This window comes from Bos mutus, chromosome 24, assembly GCF_027580195.1.
Source record: "Bos mutus isolate GX-2022 chromosome 24, NWIPB_WYAK_1.1, whole genome shotgun sequence".
Classification (NCBI taxonomy): Eukaryota; Metazoa; Chordata; class Mammalia; order Artiodactyla; family Bovidae; genus Bos; species Bos mutus.
The window spans coordinates 30661399-30683092 of record NC_091640.1 but is presented as its reverse complement, the minus strand read 5'-3'; the positions used below and the strand labels follow the sequence as shown (position 1 = coordinate 30683092).

General features: G+C 39.2%; 1 protein-coding gene across 1 annotated transcript in view; it reads left to right on the top strand.

Moving 5' to 3' along the window:
* Positions 1–21694, top strand: part of TAF4B (TATA-box binding protein associated factor 4b) — a 108469-nt gene that overhangs the window by 12131 nt on the left and 74644 nt on the right. The window contains exons 3-6 of the mRNA XM_005905826.3: positions 10455–10562; positions 16943–17104; positions 17207–17329; positions 19238–19327. Of these exons, the coding sequence (XP_005905888.2) occupies positions 10455–10562; positions 16943–17104; positions 17207–17329; positions 19238–19327 (483 nt within the window). The remainder of the gene's footprint in view (positions 1–10454; positions 10563–16942; positions 17105–17206; positions 17330–19237; positions 19328–21694) is intronic.

Here is a 21694-nt window from a genome sequence, read left to right as displayed (position 1 = left end):
AATTAAGCTACTTTCCTTGAACATGTTAATTTTATCAAGATGTTTGGTTTTGTCATTTGGTAAAATTAAAAATTTAATCTTCATACTCATATTTTGTTGTCCTCAAGGGAATGTTCAAAGGGCTATTTGCATCTCTAAATGGGAAGAAAATAACCATTCTATTTCAATTTTAATTTGTGGTAAGACATTAACACTACAGTTTACAGTATTCATTTTTATCTATATCATATAGGAGTTATCTTTAAAAAATTAGAAATCTACTGTAATATTTCATTAACTTGGCTTTTTTTTTTTTTTTTACAATATTGTATTGGTTTTGCTATACATGGACATGAATCTGCCACGGGTGTACCTGTGTTCCCGATCCCATCCTTCTGGGTCATTCCAGTGCACCAGCCCCGAGCATCCTGTATCATGCATCGAACCTGGACTGGCGATCTGTTTCACATATGATAATATACATGTTTCAATGCCATTCTCCCAAACCATCCCACCCTCGCCCTCTCCCACAGAGTCCAAAAGACTGTTCTATACATCTGTGTCTCTTTTGCTGTCTCTCATACAGGTTTATCATTACCATCTTTCTAAATTCCATATATATGCATTAGTATACTGTATTGGTGTTTTTCTTTCTGGCTTACTTCACTCTGTATAATAGGCTCCAGTTTCATCCATCTCGTTAGAACTGATTCAAATGTATTCTTTTTAATGGCTGAGTAATACTCCATTGTGTATGTGTACCGCAGCTTTCTTATCCATTAATCTGCTGATGGACATCTAGGTCCACGTCCTGGCTATTATAAACAGTGCTGCGATGAACACTGGGGTACACGTGTCTCTTTCAATTCTGGTTTCCTCGGTGTGTATGCCCAGCAGTGGGATTGCTGGGTCATATGGCAGTTCTATTTCCAGTTTTTTAAGGAATCTCCACACTGTTCTCCATAGTGGCTGTACTAGTTTGCATTCAAACCAACAGTGTAAGAGGGTTCCCTTTTCTCTACACCCTCTCCAGTATTTATTGCTTGTAGACTTTTGGATTGCAGCCATTCTGACTGGCGTGAAATGGTACCTCACAGTGGTTTTGATTTGCATTTCTCTAATAATGAGTGATGCTGAGCATCTTTTCATGTGTTTGTTAGCCATCTCTATGTCTTCTTTAGAGAAATGTCTGTTTAGTTCTTTGGCCCATTTTTTGATTGGGTCATTTACTTTTCTGGAATTGAGCTGCAGGAGTTGCTTGTATGTTTTTGAGATTAATCCTTTGTCAGTTGCTTCATTTGCTATTATTTTTTCCCATTCTGAAGGCTGTCTTTTCACCTTGCTTATAGTTTTCTTTGTTGTGCAGCAGCTTTTAATATTAATTAGGTCCCATTTGTTTATTTTTGCTTTTATTTCCAGTATTCTGGGAGGTGGGTCATAGAGGATCCTCCTGTGATTTATGTCAGAGTGTATTTTGCCTGTCTGCCTCTAGGATTTTTATATTTTCTGACCTTACATTTAATGGTGTTAGAAAGTGTTCTAGTTTCATTTTTTTACAAGTGGTTGACCAGTTTTCCCAGCACCACTTGTTAAAGAGATTATCTTTTCTCCATTGTATATTCTTGCCTCCTTTGTTGAAGATAAGTGGACCATAGGTGCGTGGATTTATCTCTGGGCTTTCTGTTTTGTTCTGTCTTTGTGCCAGTACCATACTGTCTTGATGACTGTGGCTTTGTAGTAGAGCCTGAAGTCAGGTAGGTTGATTCCTCCAGTTCCATTCTTCTTTCTCAAGATCACTTTGGCTATTCGAGGTTTTTTGTATTTCCATACAAATTGTGAAATTATTTGTTCTAATTCTGTGAAGAATTCTGTTGGTAACTTGATAGGGATTGCATTGAATCTATAGATTGCTTTGGGTAGTATACTCATTTTCACTATATTGATTCTTCCCATCCATGAACATAGTATATTTCTCCATCTACTAGTGTCCTCTTTGATTTCTTTCACCAGTGTTTTATAGTTTTCTATATATAGGTCTTTAGTTTCTTTAGGTAGGTATATTCCTAAGTATTTTATTCTTTTCGTTGCAATGGTGAATGGAATTGTTTCCTTAATTTCTCTTTCTATTTTGTCATTATTAGTGTATAGGAATGCAAGGGATTTCTGTGTGTTGATTTTATGTCCTGCAACTTTACTATATTCATTGATTAGTTCTAGTAATTTTCTGGTGGAGTCTTTAGGATTTTCTATGTAGAGGATCATGTTATCTGCAGACAGTGAGAATTTTACTTCTTCTTTTCCAATTTGGATTCCTTTTATTTCTTTTTCTGCTCTGATTGCTGTGGCCAAAACTTCCAAAACTATGTTAAATAGTAGTGGTGAGAGTGGGCACCCTTGTCTTGTTCCTGACTTTAGGGGAAATGCTTTCAGTTTTTCACCATTGAGGATAATGTTTGCTGTGGGTTTGTCATATATAGCTTTTATTATGTTGAGGTATGTTCCTTCTATTCCTGCTTTCTGGAGAGTTTTTATCATAAATGGATGTTGAATTTTGTCAAAGGCTTTCTCTGCATCTGTTGAGATAATCATATGGTTTTTATTTTTCAGTTTGTTACTGTGGTGTATTACATCGATTGATTTGCAGATATTGAAGAATCCTTGCATCCCTGGGATAAAGCCCACTTGGTCATGGTGTATGATCTTTTTAATGTGTTGTTGGATTCTGGTTGCTAGAATTTTGTTAAGGGTTTTTGTATCTATGTTTATCAGTGATATTGGCCTGTAGTTTTCTTTTTTTGTGGCATCTTTGTCAGGTTTTGGGATCAGGGTGATGGTGGCTTCATAGAATGGGTTTGGAAGTTTACCTTCCTCTGCAATTTTCTGGAAGAGTTTGAGTAGGATAAGTGTTAGCTCTTCTCTAAATTTTTGGTAGAATTCAGCTGTGAAGCCATCTGGACCTGGGCTTTTATTTGCTGGAAGATTTCTGATCACAGTTTCAATTTCCGTGCTTGTGATGGGTCTGTTAAGATTTTCTATTTCTTCCTGGTCCAGTTTTGGAAAGTTGTACTTTTCTAAGAATTTGTCCATTTCTTCCACGTTGTCCATTTTATTGGCATATAATTGCTGATGGTAGTCTCTTATGATCCTTTGTATTTCTGTGTTGTCTGTTGTGATCTCTCCATTTTCATTTCTAATTTTATTGATTTGATTTTTCTCCCTTTGTTTCTTATGAGTCTGGCTAATGGTTTGTCAATTTTATTTATCCTTTCAAAGAACCAGCTTTTGGCTTTGTTGATTTTTGCTATGGTTTCTTTAGTTTCTTTTGCATTTATTTCTGCCCTAATTTTTAAGATTTCTTTCCTTCTACTAACCCTGGGCTTCTTCATTTCTTCCTTTTCTAGTTGCTTTAGGTGTAGAGTTAGGTTATTTATTTGACTTTTTTCTTGTTTCTTGAGGTATGCCTGTATTGCTATGAACTTTCCCCTTAGGACTGCTTTTACAGTGTCCTGCCGGGGTCCAGCCCCAGCTGATCCAGGGTATTCGAAGGAGAGACGGCCTAGGCAACTATTTATATGCTAATTAGAGATGTAAAGAGTAATAGAATGAGGATAGCTCAGTAGGAAAATTCAGTGGAGAAAAGAGGCTGAGTAGCTTGGTTTACGCAGAAAATCAATATAACCCGTGACACCAGGTTAGCCCTGACCACGAAGGCCGCAGGCACCCTCTCGAATAGCAGAAGGTGCCCCACCTTAGACACCTTCTCGAGTGGGTCTTAGAAGCCCAGGCAAATAAATGGCCGCAGAGGACCTCCGTGCTCCAGATGGAGACTTCAGCCAGAAGTTAAAGGGAAGAATGACATGGGGAGACCAAGCGTTGGTGAGCAAGGCCCGTAGCTTTATTTTCAACAGGGGTTTTTATACCCTAAGTTACACATAGAGGATAATAGGGGATGCAAAGTCAGCAGTTTTTGATCCTTATCAAAAACCAGGGTTTCTTTCCTGCAAATTTATCATATACAAATGGTTTAGGTGATTTACATCATCTTCTGGCCAGAAGACCTATTAACATTTTATGACTCTTGACAAGGACTTATCAACAAAGACTTATTTTCTCTAAGAGTAATTATTTTAAGGTTTGGTGCCATCTTCCAAAGATAAAATTGCATTCCTATAGGGTGGATGTGTAATGGGTTTACAACAAAGGAAAGAATTTATTACCTTAAGGGTCTAAAGTTACTAACACCAAGGCCACTACTTATTTTTTCTATATACCAACTATTAATTAATACATATTCAAGGATACAATTCAGGGGATGTGAAAACTTGGCAGCAAGCATTGGCTCATCAATGAAATCTTTTACTAGTTTTATTCTGACAGTTTCTAACTCTCTAAGAGGCTCTAAGCTATTTGAATATCTTAAGCTTCCTGTGTCTCTCGAGGCTGGGAGACTGTAAACAATCGTATGCATAGCTGTGGGAGTCCAGGTAAACTTGTCAGGCGAGTTAGAGAGCCATCTGAGGGGTTTGGATTTAAACACTCCTTATTGCCCAGGAACTTTATTAATTGGAGCTGTAAGTTAACTCTTTGACAGAGAGAGCAAGATGGTGGTGGGGGACAGCCCCCAGTAAAGTCAGAGGTGAGAGCACAAAGCAATAAAGTAGGCAGACTCTGGTTTTTTGGGGGGTAGATGCTCGAGAATATCCAGGGGGACTCCTGAGGCTCGATCCCGCCTTTGCCTATGCCAAGCTTCCTTCCTCATGACCTTTGTCACGAGTGGAATGCCTCACCGGCTCCCAGCAGTGTCCCACAGGTTTTGGGTTGTTGTGTTTTCATTTTCATTCATTTCTATGCAAATTTTGATTTCTTTTTTGATTTCTTCTGTGATTTGTTGGTTATTCAGCAGTTTGTTGTTTAGCCTCCATATGTTGGAATTTTTAATAGTTTTTCTCCTGTAATTGAGATCTAATCTTACTGCATTGTGTTCAGAAAAGATGCTTGGAATGCTTTCAATTTTTTTTGAATTTACCAAGGCTAGATTTATGGCCCAGGATGTGATCTATCCTGGAGAAGGTTCCATGTGCGCTTGAGAAAAAAGTGAAATTCATTGTTTTGGGGTGAAATGTCCTATAGATATCAATTAGGTCTAACTGGTCTATTGTATTATTTAAAGTTTGTGTTTCCTTGTTAATTTTATGTTTAGTTGATCTATACATAGGTGTGAGTGGGGTATTAAAGTCTCCCACTATTATTGTGTTATTGTTAATTTCCCCTTTCATACTTGTTAGTATATGTCTTACATATACATGTTGGGTGCATATATAATTGTTATATCTTCTTCTTCTTGGGTTGATCCTTTGATCATTATTTAGTGACCCTCTTTGTCTCTTTTCACAGCCTTTGTTTTAAAGTCTATTTTATCTGATATGAGTATTGCTACTCCTGCTTTCTTTTGGTCTCTATTTTCATGGAAAATCTTTTTCCAGCCCTTCACTTTCAGTCTGTATGTGTCCCATTTTGAGGTGGGTCTCTTGTAGACAACAAATATAGGGGTCTTGTTTTTGTATCCATTCAACCAGTCTTTGTCTTTTGTTTGGGGCATTTAACCCATTTACATTTAAGGTAATTATTGATAAGTATGATCCTGTTGCCATTTACTTTATTGTTTTGGGTTCAAGTTTATACACCCTTTCTGTGTTTCCTGTCTAGAGAATATCCTTTAGTATTTGTTGGAGAGCTGGTTTGGTGGTGCTGAATTCTCTCAGCTTTTTCTTGTCTGAAAAGCTTTTGATTTCTCTTTCATATTTGAATGAGATCCTTGCTGGGTACAGTAATCTGGGCTGTAGGTTATTTTCTTTCATCACTTTAAGTATGTCTTGCCATTCCCTCCTGGCCTGAAGAGTTTATATTGAAAGATCAGCTGTTATCTTATGGGAATCCCCTTGTGTTTTATTTGTTGTTTTTCCCTTGCTGCATTTAATATTTGTTCTTTGTGTTTGATCTTTGTTAATTTGATTAATATGTGTCTTGGGGTGTTTCACCTTGGGTTTATCCTATTTGGGACTCTCTGGGTTTCTTGGACTTGGGTGATTATTTCCTTCCCTATTTTAGGGAAGTTTTCAGCTATTATCTCCTCAAGTATTTTCTCATGGTCTTTCTTTTTGTCTTCATCTTCTGGGACTCCTATGATTCGAATGTTGGGGCATTTAGCATTGTCCCAGAGGTCTCTGAGGTTGTCCTCATTTCTTTTAATTCTTTTTTTTTTCCTCTCTGTTTCATTTATTTCTACCATTCTATCTTCTATGTCACTAATCCTATCTTCTGCCTCCGTTATTCTACTGTTGGTTCCCTCCAGAGTGTTTTTGATCTCATTTATTGCATTATTCATTATATATTGACTCTTTTTTATTTCTTCTAGGTCCTTGTTAAACCTTTCTTGCATCTTCTCGATCTTTGTCTCCTGCCTATTTATCTGTAACTCCATTTTGTTTTCAAGATTTTGGATCATTTTCACTATCATTATTTGGAATTCTTTATCAGGTAGATTCCCTATCTCTTCCTCTTTTGTTTGGTTTGGTGGGCATTTATCCTGTTCCTTTACCTGCTGGGTATTTCTCTCTTTCTTCATCTTGTTTATACTGCTGTGTTTGGGTGGCCTTTCCATATTCTGGTAGTTTGTGGTTCCTCTTTATTGTGGAGGTTCCTCACTGTGGGTGGGGTTGGACATGTGGCTTGTCAAGGTTTCCTGGTTAGGGAAGCTTGTGTCGGTGTTCTGGTGGGTCGAGCTGGATTTCTTCTCTCTGGAGTGCAATGAAGTATCCAGTAATGAGTTATGAGATGTCATTGGGTTTGGAGTAACTTTGGGCAGCCTGTATATTGGAGCTCAGTGATGTGTTCCTGTGTTGCTGGAGAATTTGCATGGTATGTCTTTCTCTGGAACTTCTTGGCCCTTGGGTGGTGCTTGGTTTCAGTGTAGGTATGGAGGCGTTTGATGAGCTCCTATCGATTAATGTTCCCTGGAGTAAGGAGTTCCGTGGTGTTCTCAGGATTTGGACTTAAGTCTCCTGCCTCTGGTTTTCAGTCATATTCTTACAGTAGCCTGAAGACTTCTCCATATACAAGGTTAATGATGTAAAGTTTCTCCACAGTAAGGGACATCCAGAGAGGTACACAGAGTTACATGGAGAAGAGAATAGGGAGGAGGGAGATAGAAGTGACCAGGAGAAGAACAGGGGGAATCAAAAGGGGAGAGAGCAAGCTAACCAGTAATCACTTCCCTATGTACGCTCCACAGCCTGGATCCCTCAGAGATGTTCATGGAGTTATACAGAGAAGAGAAGAGGAAGGAAGGAGACAGAGGTGGCCAGGAGGATAAAAGAGGGAATCAAAAGGAGCGAGACGTATCCAGCCAGTAATCAGTTCCCTAAGTATTCTCCAGCGTCTGGAACACACAAAGAGATTCACAGAGTTGGGTAGAGAAGAGAAGGGGGAGAGAGGAGATAGAGGCGACCTGGTGGAGAAAAAGGAGAGTCCAAAGAGGGAGAGAGCAGTCAAGCCAGTAATCTCGTTCCCAAGTAAAAATGGGAACTGAAGATTGGGTTCTTAAAGGTACAAAATTGATAACAAATATCAAAAAGCAAAGATTAAAAATCTAGAGTAGAGGTTAGATTCTGAAAAATACAATATTAAAGAAAAGAACAAAGTCACAAAAATTATAAAATATATATATATGAAGTTTGCTTTAAAAATAGGGTCCTTTTTTTTTGCAAAGTAATAGTAGGTTATAAAAATTAAAATTAAAGGTGTAATAGAGGACTTAAAAATTAAAAATTTTTTTTAATTTAAAAAATGATAATAGTAAAAATATATCTAGGACTTTCTCTGGTGTCGTTGTGGACAGTGTAGGGTCAGTTCATATTCAGATAGTTCCTTGATCTGGCTTACACTTCTCAATATCTATATGCCCATTCCTAGGTAGTCCATGCTAACTGCAGGGTTTTAATCTATTGCAACTGTCACTTCCAAAGCGGTTCCCTCTGTTTATTTTAGCTTCTGTTTGCTGGCCTCTTCAGTATCTAATTTCCACCCTGACACAAGGGGGCAGTGGTGTCTCTTTTTTTAGGCTCACTTCTTCAGTCGTGCTGTGGGGAGGGAGGAACACTGCAGACAAATATCCCTGGTGTCTGTGGGGAGTGCTCCCAGTGTCTCGGCCACACTGGGTATGCCCCAACTCAGGGCGTGTGTGCTTTCCCATTCTACACTGCTCAGGCTCTAGGTTGCTCTGCCAGGAACTGTCTGAGGCAGGTCCTGGGTTGAGTGCACTTCCCAGGCCGAAGCTGCTCAGGTTCAGGTTCTCGGGTATGCCACAAAGGCGCAGACTTGATTGGCCCTGCGTTTTGTGCCCTTCCCTGGTCCGAGCGGCTCAGGTGACCAGGTACTTGGTGAGCTGGGACTTACTGCCTCCCCTGTCCCAGGTGCTCAGTTTTCTGGGTGTACAATGGGCGCACCTTTTCAGGTGTGCCCTGTGTCTCCTCTGGGGAGCTGATCTCTGGCTGCGACCCTCCCGACGGATGTCGACCTTCCAGAATCTCAAGGAGTCTTGGTTAGCAACGAAGCCTCCTTGTAGTTTGGTAGATGATGCCTCTCTGGGGCTGCGATTGCCCCCTTCCGGCTCTGGCTTCTCTCGCCTGCCTGTCTCCGGCGGGGGATGGGCCTGTCCACAGCCAGCTAGCTCTGCTCAGTCCTGTGAGCGGGCCTGGCAGTGTTTTAGATTAGGGCTTTTCACGGTTTAGCTATCCCACAGTCTGGTTTTTCTCTCTCAAGTTAGTTCCCTCAGATTGCCCTCGGGCCATTGAGGCCTGTTCCTTACTCTAAGCAATGCAGAGGGCGCCTCCCTGCCCAGCCCCCGCTTGCTAGTGGCGAATGCAGGCTTCTGCACCGCTTCTCCGCTGGGGGTTCCCTTAGGCACATAATCTGTGTGTTTTAATTATTTATTTATTTTTCCTCCCGGTTATGTTGCCCTCTGAGGTTCCAAGGCTCGCCACAGATTCGCCAGTGAGAGTGTTTCCTGGTGTTTGGAAACTTCTCTCTTTTTTAAGACTGCCTTCCTGGGATGGGTCTCCGTCCCTCCCTTTTGTCTCTCTTTTTATCTTTTATGTTTTTTTCCCTACCTCCTTTCGAAGACAATGGGCTGCCTTTCTGGGTGCCTGATGTCTTCTGCCAGCATTCAGAAGTTGTTTTGTGAAATTTACTCAGCGTTCAAATGTTCTTTCCATGAATTTGTGGGGGAGAAGGTGGTCTCTCCATCCTATTCCTCTGCCATCTTAGGACCACCCCCTAACTTGGCATTGTTAAAAGGTGATTTATTTTACATACATGATTATCTTTCTAGATATCTAAAGCTTATCCTGTGTGTGTCAGAGTTAAAAAAATATATTTTTATGGGCATCTTTCTTTGGTTAAACAGAAAATACAGAATGTAGTATAGTAATGTCTTCATGAATCAGGCTCATCCTGATAAAAAGGTTCATTGTATTCTGTGGTAATATCATCTTTGCCAGTCTTTCCCAACCCGCTGTGTTCTGTGCTCCCCTAATTTGATTCTAGGTGCTTAACCAGTCATTTTCTCTATTTCTGTATCAGTGATAGCTACTCCTTCCTTTTCTTGTTTGCTGTGGGTTGAGAAGATAGGTTAGCAGACTTTTGTTTATAATCACATTTTAAATAAGAATCTAAAGGGAAGGGGCATGGATAGTGGTAGAAGATTTAAGAGATACAAACTACCATGTATAAAGTAAGTAAGCTACATGGATATATTGTACAACACAGGGAAAACAGACAATATTTAAAAATAGTTATTAATGGAGTATAACATTTAAAAGTTAGGAATCAATATATTGTAAGCCTAAGACATATAATATTGTACCTCAACTATACTTCAATAACAATGAATGATAATTATGTGATAAGATGTAGATGTTAGTGAATGTTACAGAATCATTGCATTATATAAATTCCCATTCATGTTAGGGAATCATATTGCATTATATAAATGTATCAAATCAACACATCACACACTTTAAACTTATGCAATGTTATATTTCTATTATATCACAATAAAAAAATTTAATTAGTGATTTTTTTTAAAAGACTGAAAGGATATCAGCAATGGAAATGACAGAAAAAAAAGAATATGTTTTCTGTGAGAATCAAAGAGTAAAATTCAAAGATTTTAATGCTGAAATACTGTGATATTTAGGAATCTTAAGTCAACTCTTTACCTGCTGAGCCATCAGGAAGCCTAGTAACAATTTACTAGTTAGGTTAATAGTAGAAAATATGCATAAAGTTCATAAGATTATAAAGCAAGTTATAACAAAGAAGTTTGTTGTGGTAAAGTGTTTGGATGTTTGCTATAATACTGATTGATTTTAAATTGCTAATATTGATGACTCTCTATCATCTCCCCCTTCCCCAAGAATTCTAGTTCACAGTTAATCAAGAAAGTGGCAGTGGCACCTGTTAAACAATTGGCACAAGTAGGAACTACTGTGGTAACCTCTGTTCCGAAGCCTTCCCCAGTGCAAGTAAGTTGTGACTTGTGGTCATGTGCACCCTGGTTATATTTTCATATTTTGTTATTATTTGTTGTTAGCTATTCCTGAAGAGAACAATCCACTGATATATAAGGACACTTACTAAACTGGAAACTGTTGGAAGTATGGGAAACACAAGATGAACATGGTATATATTCTTGGAATATCATGTTTATTTGAATGTATTAAATTAATACAAGGTGTGTCTAATGTTTATGTGTCCCAGGGTCTATAAGCAGGTGCTGGGACAGAATTTTGGTGTCTGGGATGTTTATAAAGGATTGATAGCTGTGGAAGGGAAGGAGAACAGGAGTTTGAACTAAATGCAGGCTCAATAATGCCTTGGCCACCCTGATGGGGAACTCTGGAGCAAGTGTGGCCTGTCAAGAGTTGTCTCACCGAGTGCCACCTTGGTTGGGTGAACCACAACTCCCCCTCTGTGATCATTCACTGGATGTGGACTCTCCAGGGAGAGTTGTGTTCATGGCAAGGTAATGCTCTGTAGCTGTGAGAGATTCTGAAGGAATTGACAACTATCATCTTCGTAAATAGCATCCTCTTGGAGAAGGCAATGGCACCCCACTCCAGGACTCTTGCCTGGAAAATCCCATGGACGGAGGAGCCTGGTGGGCTGCAGTCCATGGGGTCGCTAAGAGTCGGACACGACTGAGCAACTTCACTTTCACTTTTCACTTTCCTGCATTGGAGAAGGAAATGGCAACCCACTCCAGTGTTCTTGCCTGGAGAATCCCAGGGACGTGGGAGCCTGGTGGGCTGCCGTCTATGGGGTCACACAGAGTCGGACATGACTGAAGCGACTTAGCAGCAGCAGCAGCAACAGCTAGGATGACACACATCTTTCTTTGTGATGGTATATCGCAGTCTCCTCCTTTGAAGCACTGGGACCTATGTCCTCATACATGTTGGAAACCAACTCTCCTTGGATTCTAATAGGTTTCTTCCTTGGGGAAGCAGAGAAGAGGAAGTTAATAAGGTGTGTACGAAAGTCCCCACCGCTGCAGCTGACATCATTATGTCCGTCCACCATCCATTCTGGATTCCTCCCATTCTTAACTACAAATTCTGTTGGGTCTTAACTGGTAGTGTGATCAGACTTTTATCCCTGAGGGATCTGAGGTCCAAATTGCAGTCTTTTTTTTTAATAGAAGTTTATTTATTTCTTTATGGTTGTATTGGGTCTTCATTGCTGTGTGTGGGCTTTTCTCTAGTTGCAGAGAATGGAGGCTAACTCTCTAGTTGTGGTGCACAGGCTTCTCATTGTGGTGACTTCTCTTGTTGTGGAACACAGGCTCTAGGGTGTGTAGACTTCAATAATTGTGGCACGTGGGCTCAGTAGGTGGGATCCCTGGGCTCTAGAGCACAAGCTCAACAGTTGTGGTGCACGGGCTTAGTTCCACAGCATGTGGGATCTTCTTGGATCTGGGATCAAACCCATGTCTCCTGCAATGGCAGGTGGATTCTTTACCACTGAGCACCAGGAAGCCCTACCACAGTCTTTTTAGGCAAGAGTTGTGGCACTTGTCCATTTATCGCCATAATTGGACAAGGAAATAACCAAGAGCCAGTAAGTGAATCACCCGTTCACTGCATAAACTCCTTGACCTTCACTGTATAAAAGGAACCCTCCCTAAGCCAGATGTCAGGTCTGTTACCCCTGTCATGGTAATGATTCTCTTTCCTGCTGATTGGTAGATAATACGACCTTGAAGTCCCCATGAGGCAGCCATAGTGTCTACTTCCTTGGGACTCCTGTTATGTTCTTTGGTGAAAGCGTGCGCACTGTGGGCAGGAACGGAAAGCACAGAGGCCCCCAGTGGGTTTTTGGGAGTAATAGTAAGTAGATCCATTCATCCTTCTACTCTGATTTTTTGGTTTTTCTTGTTTTTGTCCATATAAAATTTTTTGATTCAGTGAGTACACCTAAGTCTTAGAAGATGGAGGATGGAATTCTGTCTTCAAAGAGTATTGTCTTTGAGTTCTCACTGCACCTGGTTTCTGCAGGCTGTTCTAAACTAAGCAGGCAGCTTCTGGGTCCTGCCAGATATGACACAGTCAGTGGATCCCATGGTCATGGGACCACTGTTGTCCTTCCTTTGCTGTATAGAAGGGACATCTTTCTGGAACATGTTATGTGAAATCCCATGCTTAAACTTGGTGTTTAAGGTTTCAAAATTGTTTAACGATATTACTTCCTCTAACAGAGATGATGAGCAGTGAATCTGATTTTAAACATAGTTTTTCTTTTCCCTAATAATGGCTACCATTTATTGAGCACTTAATATGTTGACCACTTTAAGTGTTTTACATCCCTCACCTCACTTCATTTCGTCCTGTGACTACTCTATGAGGAAGTATTATCTCCATTTTATGTGTGTGAAAATAGGTTTAGAGAAGTTAGGAAATTTGCATGATTTCTGCTAATATGTAGCAGAGGGCCATTTGAGTCAAGGTCTCTGTCTGACTCTGGAAACTGTTCTTTATTACCTCTGTGCTGATTGTCCCAAACTCTAGGTTCCCCCTAAACTTGGGTTATTCTAAGGAGATCATTGGGCCAAAGAGCATGAATTTAGGCCTATTGATGTCTGCTCTGTATTGTAAGAAGTAATTATGTTTCTTAAAAGGGGATTTTGTTTTGATGATCAGTCAGATGTGGACACCAAATACCACCACAGGGAGGTATGTGAAAGTGAAAGAGGTCTTAGAAGAGGGGGCATGGCACACCATTCAGGGGGGCATTTGGGAGGAGACCTGGGGCAGGCTTATCCAAACAGGTGGTATCCCGAGAGAGAATGAGGACCTGGGGGGCAAGTGGCTTTGTTGAGAGTTCGTATGGATTGAATTTCACTGGTGTGTTTGAATGGCACTAGGTCACAGTCAGGAGGGCAGAAAGAGAACTTGTAGGAGGGACCAGCCTTATCACACGGGGTCACCTGGGCAAGGTGTTCATAGCCTGTTTGTGGGATGTTGAGGCACCAGGAAAATACGAAGTTGAAGAATTTATAAGATTATTTTATGAAAGATTTTCTCTTTTGCAGTACTTTGAGTATATCATTTCTTTTACCTTTTGAAAAATATTCATCTATTTTTGGACATGCTGGGTGGGTCTTCGTTGCTGCATGGGCTTTTCGCTAGTTGCGGCAAGCAGGGGCTACTCTTCACTGCGGTGCGCGGGCTTCCCTTGTTGTGGAGCACCGGCCCTAGGAGCACAGGCTTTAGCAGTTTGGCACATGGGCTCAGCAGTTGTGGCATGTGGCCTTAGTTGCTCTACAGCAGGTGGATTCTTCCTGGACCAGGAGTCAAACCTGTGTCCCTTGCATTAGTAGGTGGATTCTTATCCACTGCGCCACCAGGGAAATCCTATCAGTTTTTTAAATTGTATCTATTTCTTAAAGATTTAGTACATGTAGTTGTTCCAAAATGATGTATATATGTGTTGTTTCATTCTTTTCTACCATTGCTCTTTCCATGTAGTGCGTGCATAACTTTTCTTAATTTAGACTGATGCATATTTTAAACTGGGTCACTCCTTAGTGGTAGGCTAAAGCAATAGAAATATCAGTGAATTAGTGAATAATATCTGTGTCCACTCCGAGAGGTCAGTCAGTTCAGTCATTCAGTCATGTCCGACTCTTTGCAACCCCATGTATCGCAGCATGCCAGGCCTCCCTGTCCATCACCAACTCCCAGAGTTTACCCAAACTCATGTCCATTGAGTCGGTGATGCCATCTCATCTGCTGTCGTCCCCTTCTCCTCCTGCCCTCAATCTTTCCCAGCATCAGGGTCTTTTCAAATGAGTCAGCTTTCTGCATCAGGTGGCCAAAGTATTGGAGTTTCAGCTTCAACATCAGTCCTTCCAATGAACACCCAGGACTTATCTCCTTTAGGATGGACTGGTTGGATCTCCTTGCAGTCAAAGGGACTCTCAAGAGTCTTCTCCAACACCATAATTCAAAAGCATCAATTCTTCGGTGCTCAGCTTTCTTTATAGTCCAACTCTCACATCCATACATGACTACTGGAAAAACCATAGCCTTGACTAGGTGGACCTTTGATAACAAAGTAATGTTTCTGCTTTTTAATATGCTGTCTAGATTGGTCATAACTTTCCTTCCAAGGAGTAAGCGTCTTTTAATTTCATGGCTGCAATCACCATCTGCAGTGATTTTGGAGCCCCCCAAAATAGTCAGCCACTGTTTCCCGTTTCCCCATCTATTTGCCATGAAGTGATGAGACCGGATGCCATGTTCTTAGTTTTCTGAATGTTGAGCTTTAAACCAACTTTTGTCACTCTCTTTCACTTTCATCAAGAGGCTCTTTAGTTCCTCTTCACTTTCTGCCATAATGGTGGTGTCATCTGCATATCTGAGGCTATTGATATTTCTCCCGGCAATCTTCATTCCAGCTTGTGCTTCTTCCAGCCCAGTGATTCTCATAATATACTCTGCATATAAGTTAAATAAGCAGGGTGACAATATAAAGCTTTGACATACTCCTTTCCCAATTTGGAACCAGTCTGTTGTTCCATGTCCAGTTCTAACTGTTGCTTCCTGACCTGCAAACAGGTTTCCCAAGAGGCAGGTCATGTGGTCTGGTATTCCTATCTCTTTCAGAATTTTCCACAAGTTTATTATGATCCCAATTTTAGGTATTTTTTTAAGAAATGAGAGTCTAGAACCTGGATGACTCTCTGTAGTCTGTTAAATTTGCATACAGTTCATTTCACTGACTATGTGTAACTGATTTTTCACAATTTATTTCACATATACCCAAGCTTTTTTCTCTCCTGTCCCCTAAACATGCCTATCAGTGCCAGTGTGGTCTTGAAAAGCATGGCAATAGCATTGCCTGGTCTGTTGCTGCTGCTGCTAAGTCGCCTCAGTCGTGTCCGACTCTCTGCGACCCCGTTGACAGCAGCCCACCAGGCTTCCCCGTCCCTGGGATTCTCCAGGCAAGAATACTGGAGTGGGTTGCCATTTCCTTCTTCAATGCGTGAACGTGAAGTGGCCCAGTCGTGTCCAACTCTTAGCGACCCCATGGACTGCAGCCTACCAGGCTGCTCGGTCCATGGGATTTTCCAGGCAAGAGTACTGGAGTGGGGCGCCATTGCCTTCTCCCGCCTGGTCTAGCATATGCAAAGTTAATGATTAACACAGTTCATCCATTATAGCAGTGTGATTACACGTAGTGTAAGGCTGGGATCGTGTGACTCCATGCCTCTTAAGAGGTGCAAGTATCAGGTGAGGTACAGGTAGTAGCTATATTAGAAAGAGTTACAAAAGACAGATTTTGTGCTGGGACAGGATAAAATATTGACAAGGAAAGTAGAAACGCTATAAATGCTTCTACTCACAAAAAATAGGACTCTTCCTGAGATTTGCCTTATTTTGCTTCATAAGGAAAAGGGACAGTAGTCCCCCCGAGGAACTTCTCTCATCAGTCCTAAAGCTGAAGTTCAACATCACTTTCTTAAATATAGTAGTACAGAGAATTAATGGCAGAGTACAAAACATTCACTGAAGAAGGAGTATGTATTTACTGTCTGTAAACCTAAAAAAGTTTATTAGAAAATCTACAAAAGGATTCAGAGGAAACTGCATAGTACTTTATCTCAATATGGTTGTCTCAAATAATACCCAATTTGTGATTCCTTGTATTTAACTTTTTATCCTGCAGGTGGTGCTGTAATTACTCCTCTTCCTTTAATAGAGGCTAGAAGAAACACCTGAGATTCTTTTCCATGTGAAAATAACACAATCACATAATATTTGTTATTACAAATTTCAAAAATATTACTTCTCTATTAAGTCTACATAAAAGCAGCTTATCTGAATATAAGATGATCAGTAGATCTCACAGCTTTGTACTTACTAAAAAGCAGAATATTGTAGAATAGGAAAGTCTGTATTTTCATATAAAAACTTACTATTTCAGATCCTTTTTGGAGACATATTAATATGTTTAAGGACTGTGCGCTTGGCACTGTTTTTTAAAAACAATCCCAAGATAGTAGGTACCGTTGCCATCCTTGTTTTCTTACGGACAGGAATCAAGAAGGTTAGCAAGATTAAGTAACTTACCTGAAGTGGATGCTTGGGTGTCAGTGAAAAATAGGTAGTAATGAAACCCAGAAATGAAACCTACAAATAGGTGAGAATGAAACCCAGAGGTACTAGAGTCCAGACCTGGTAAATGATTTTACATTGCCTTAGACTAGTAGAGCATAATACAAAAGCAAGGAAGTCAAGATCCATCTGTAGTCTGAAGTGTGAACATGATACATAGCATAGTAACATGATACATAGCATAGCATAGTGATGCATATCTCAGTGTCTACTGCTTTCAATTTCAGTCTGTGGCTGTGCCAACTAACGTGGTCACAGTTACTCCTGTAAAGCCCGTGAATACTGTAACAACCCTGAAGCCTTCAAGTTTGGGAACAGCATCTGCCCCCTCAAATGAGCTCAATCTCAAAACAGAGAACTCAGCCTCTGCTCAGGCTAACCTTTCTCCGGTAAGGTCTCACTTGCACCATACATAAATCAAGCGTTCTACACGTTTTCTTGAATCCTGTTTTCTAGCCAACATTTGTGACTGTTTGTATTTCTGTATTTAGACGATGCTAGAAAATGTGAAGAAATGTAAGAACTTCCTCGCAATGTTAATAAAACTAGCGTGTAGTGGATCCCAGTCCCCGGAGATGGGGCAGAATGTGAAGAAGTTGGTAGAGCAACTTTTGGTAAGTTCGGACAGTAAAAGCTCTGTAAGAGTCTACACAACTGGTTTTAAGTGGGGAATAAATAAATATTTTTAAATGAAGTTTATCTTAAATGGATATTTGGATAAACTTTACTTTTGCTTCTTGAAAGCTCTGTAATGATATAAACCTTAGAGTCGTAAATCTTGTCTATCCGGTCATTGCCCTGTATCGATGGGGTTTGGTTTTAGGAGCCACTGTAGATACCAAAATCCCCGGATGCTCAAGTCCCATAGTTGACCCTCCCTGTCTGTGGGCTCCGTATCTGCGGATTCGACCAATCACGGGTTGTAAATCTTGTAGTACCCCATCCTTAACTGGTTGAATCTGGATGCGATTCTGCGCACACGGAACACGGGGATCCAGAGGGCAGTGTGTGTATTACTTAGTCTTGCTTCTCTTAGCCTAAAGACAGCTTTGGAGAGAAGGTTGACTTTTTTGTTTTTTTGGTCAGATAAACTTATGTGGGGAATATTTGGCCTCATGGAAAGAGGTAGTTGAGAAAGTACTTTGAGAGCGTTTCTCCAGATCATTATAGGTATTCTTTATAGTCCACTGGTTTATTTTGTACCTTGAATGGATCTTTCAACCATGTATGATTTTTGAAACAGCTCACATTTGGTCATCTGGAAAATAACTGGTTCAGTGGGTTGTATAGATCTTCCAAATGTTGACAAATCTGTTTTTTTAAATATCAAAAAATCATACTTGTAATCTAATAATCACATCAGAAGATTTTTTCAGTACAGAGAAGCTATCAAACTCAGGATTATGGTTACACATTTTCCAAAATTCTAATTTTGGCTTGAGAGCTCTGATTTTTATCATTAGCAGCCAAAACTGACAGTTGTTTCCTTACAATGACAGGTTTGGTTCATTTGTTTTTTTCCTTTTGAGATAATGTCTCTCAAAATACCCCAGTGTGAATAACCACAGCTGGTTTGATATTCTTTCCGGTAAACGAAAAAAAAAAAAAAACCAACAAAACACAGCTAATTCAGCTAGCAGCTCATTGGAAAAGTGCTTTTCCTTGAGTATCTTACTTTGGCCTGCTCTGTGTGTGGTTCCCATTAGGTTACACACAGTATTTTAAAAAGATGGCTACTAAAGTGTTGGGATTTGGTAAAATTAAATTTTACTGTTTGGTCGAAGACATTTTCAAGTGGAACTGGTTCTGTTTTTTGTTTTTTTTTTTTACCACACCTGCTTTGCAATGTAGAATATGACAGATATTTAAAACTGCCAGCAGTTTTATTCAGTGTTGCTTTTGTACCATTGGTGCAAATCTCAGCACAGTGAAAAAGGCCCAAAAATGATTAGTTATTAATGTGAGAATAATTTAGACCTCATAGACCCCTGCAATGTTTAGAATCCAAAGTGGCATGGAAGAGTTCCTAAGCCCTTTGAAACAATGGCATGTATATTATTGTGGCCTTGTAATAGCATTCTAGAAATATAGTCTAGTCACAGTTAAAGTAATTTAAAAATTGGAAAGGTAAACCAAAACAAAATCCCAAGCCCCACACCAGGTGACTGTTCAGTTTTCTGCCCTAAGTAATGTAGGACTCCTGTGTTTTTACTTCTTAGTTTGTTCTTAACAAACTGTGGTCTTAATACTGTCGCCTTGCCATTTAGCCAGCTCTCATCTCACTTTCACTTTGCTTACTGAGATCTTAAAAAATAATAATAATTGCTTCATTGTATTCTATATGAAAAAAGCATCTGTTTATTCACTTTGTAGGGGACAAAAAAAACCCACCTGTATTTAATGATAGACTTTGACTTTATCGCTTTTAGAAGCTTGCTATATCCCCAGTCATGAATTACACACTTTTCCTCTTGTAAAATATTTGTAAACCTAAAAGTATTTTTCTTTTTCCTATTCTTCAGGATGCAAAAATTGAAGCAGAAGAGTTTACTAGACAACTGTATGTTGAACTCAAGTCTTCACCTCAGCCTCACCTAGTTCCTTTCCTTAAGGTAAAGTTATGTGTTACTTTGAAGAAATTGTTTGGATTTGATTACTTTAAAGTAATTTAAAATCTGAATATTTCAATATGACAGCAACTTAATATGAAGATAGTAACAGTAGGAGAAACCTTTAGGGCTGTTGTAATCTGTAAAGCACATTTATAATCCATATTCTTTGGATTGGAACATGCTGAGAAAACAAAAGTAACATCTTCATGAATATAACTTAATGATTATATTATTTAATGCTTGTATCCTGAAAGATTCTTAACTTAAAAAAAGTAGGGTCTCTTCTTTGTCCTATTATTTCTTAGTGTCAGAAATAGTCAACCTCATGGTGCCAAATTTAGTGGGAAAACTGTTATATTTTGGGTTAGGGAAAGCTATTATCTTTAAAAATTAATTTATAATGTTAGACATTCTCTTAAGATTTATTGAATTAAATAGATTTTGATGGAGAACAATATCTTTGATATCTTTGTTATCTTTGATAACAAGAGCTTTGATTGGCAGGTTGAAAAATTATGTTCCTTTTGTATATTTAGTGTCTGGAAAAGAGTTGACTTGAAAGTTATAAAGTTATTAAAGACCTGAGATTATAGTAAACCAAGAGTCCTCCCATACATTTTGAAATAACAGAATGAAGAGTTGCCTTTAGAAAAATTTGGCATGGTTGTCTAGGGGAGAGGAGTGAGACCTCGTGGAGATGAAAGAAGAGTGGGAAAGGGGTGGGGCACCGCTGTTTCCGAAGGCTATTAAGATAGTGGAAATTGTCACCAGGAGGCTGACCATGTTAATTAGGAGGGTGCCAGATAGGTGATCTGAACTGAGAGTGTTTTAGCCAGAGCAGTCTTGGTCTGGGAAGGGAAGATTAAAGAGTTAGCACAGTGCTGAACGTCAGATGATGCTGAACATCAGATAACATTTCCAGGTAGCCCTCATGATTGGGAAGTCGGCAGCAGTTCTTCCTTAGGTGCTTTCAGTGCAAAAGGTCTGTGAGCTCTAGGTACTCTGTGACACTGACACTGTGTAACATGAGTCTATGTTTCATACTCTGGAGACACTGTAGGGGAGAAGATGGGGGATAAGTAAGTACCTACTATGTGTTCTGTGCTTTGCTAGCTACTTCTGTTTTTTTTTTAATTTGCATTGTTTGGATTTAATTTTCCATTTTGGAGGTGAGAAAATTGTTCAAGTTAACTTTTTATTAAACACACAGGCCTAGAATTTAGCCTGACTCTGTAGCCTATGAAACACTACTCTGAAGTTATCAAATATTACCATTAAGTATTTGCATTTTGTATAGTTTTCTAAGGACTGTAACAGAGCCATTTTTTTTTCTTGAGAATATTTTTTTCATATCCTTGAGCACTCTGGTGGTTGGATGGTGCACTGGGATGAGGGATTTGGCATTTAAGCTTAACTCTGGCCAGATAATCAAGAGATAATTTAGCATACATATTGTATTTATTTAACATACATATTTTTATTGCTATCTCTTTAAGTCATATTACTTTAACATGTCTTTCCAATTGTGTTTTTCCCAGGTCTCCTCCATCTTTGATTTCTTACTTAAATTTAACTAATCACATCACTTCCTATGTTCATGTATTTTCAAAGCAGCTTATTTTCTCCCGTTTTTACAGTTTGAGAAAATAACGTTGAGAGACTTTCTTTCCTTTGATACTATTTATAGATATATAATTGAAAATCTTCAGTTTAAAATTTTTTCAATCTTTTTAAATAAAAAAAGTAAAAGAAGTAACTAAAAGGAAAAGAAGGAAAGAGGGGCCATAGTTCTCATTTGCTTCTTAAGTAAAGTTCTCATTTGCTTCTTAAGTAAAGGTGGTCTGACTGAATTTAAGTACCAAAACATGGAAATCTTCCATAAGAGCTCAAGAATTCACCAAAAGATAGTCTACTTGCCTTCTCCTTTTTTATCTTTTTTTCTAACTTAAAAACAAAAGCAAATAAAAATCCCAGGGATGAAAAGGGAGAACCTTCTACTTTTTAGTTTAAGCTGTTTTTATTTTTTTCAGCAAGATACAAAGAGACCCAAACTTTAAATCCAGTCAGAAAATACTCTAGCTCAATTAAGAAAATTGTCCTTGTTTCTGTTATTTTATTTTCATGTAAAGACTGTTTCTGTTCAAAGTCTGAAAGTTATTTAACAAAAACGTTTTTTTAAGATTCTGCTGTCCTGTAAACAAACTTGTAGATACTGAAGTTATGAGTGATCTATTAATGGGGTTTAGATAAATACAAATAAGTAAGATAAAGTGTTTTAATATTTGATACCAAATTGATACTATGGTCTATAAGCTTAATACTGAGACATAATACTTATGAATTGAAAAATGAAGCACTTTGGAGCTT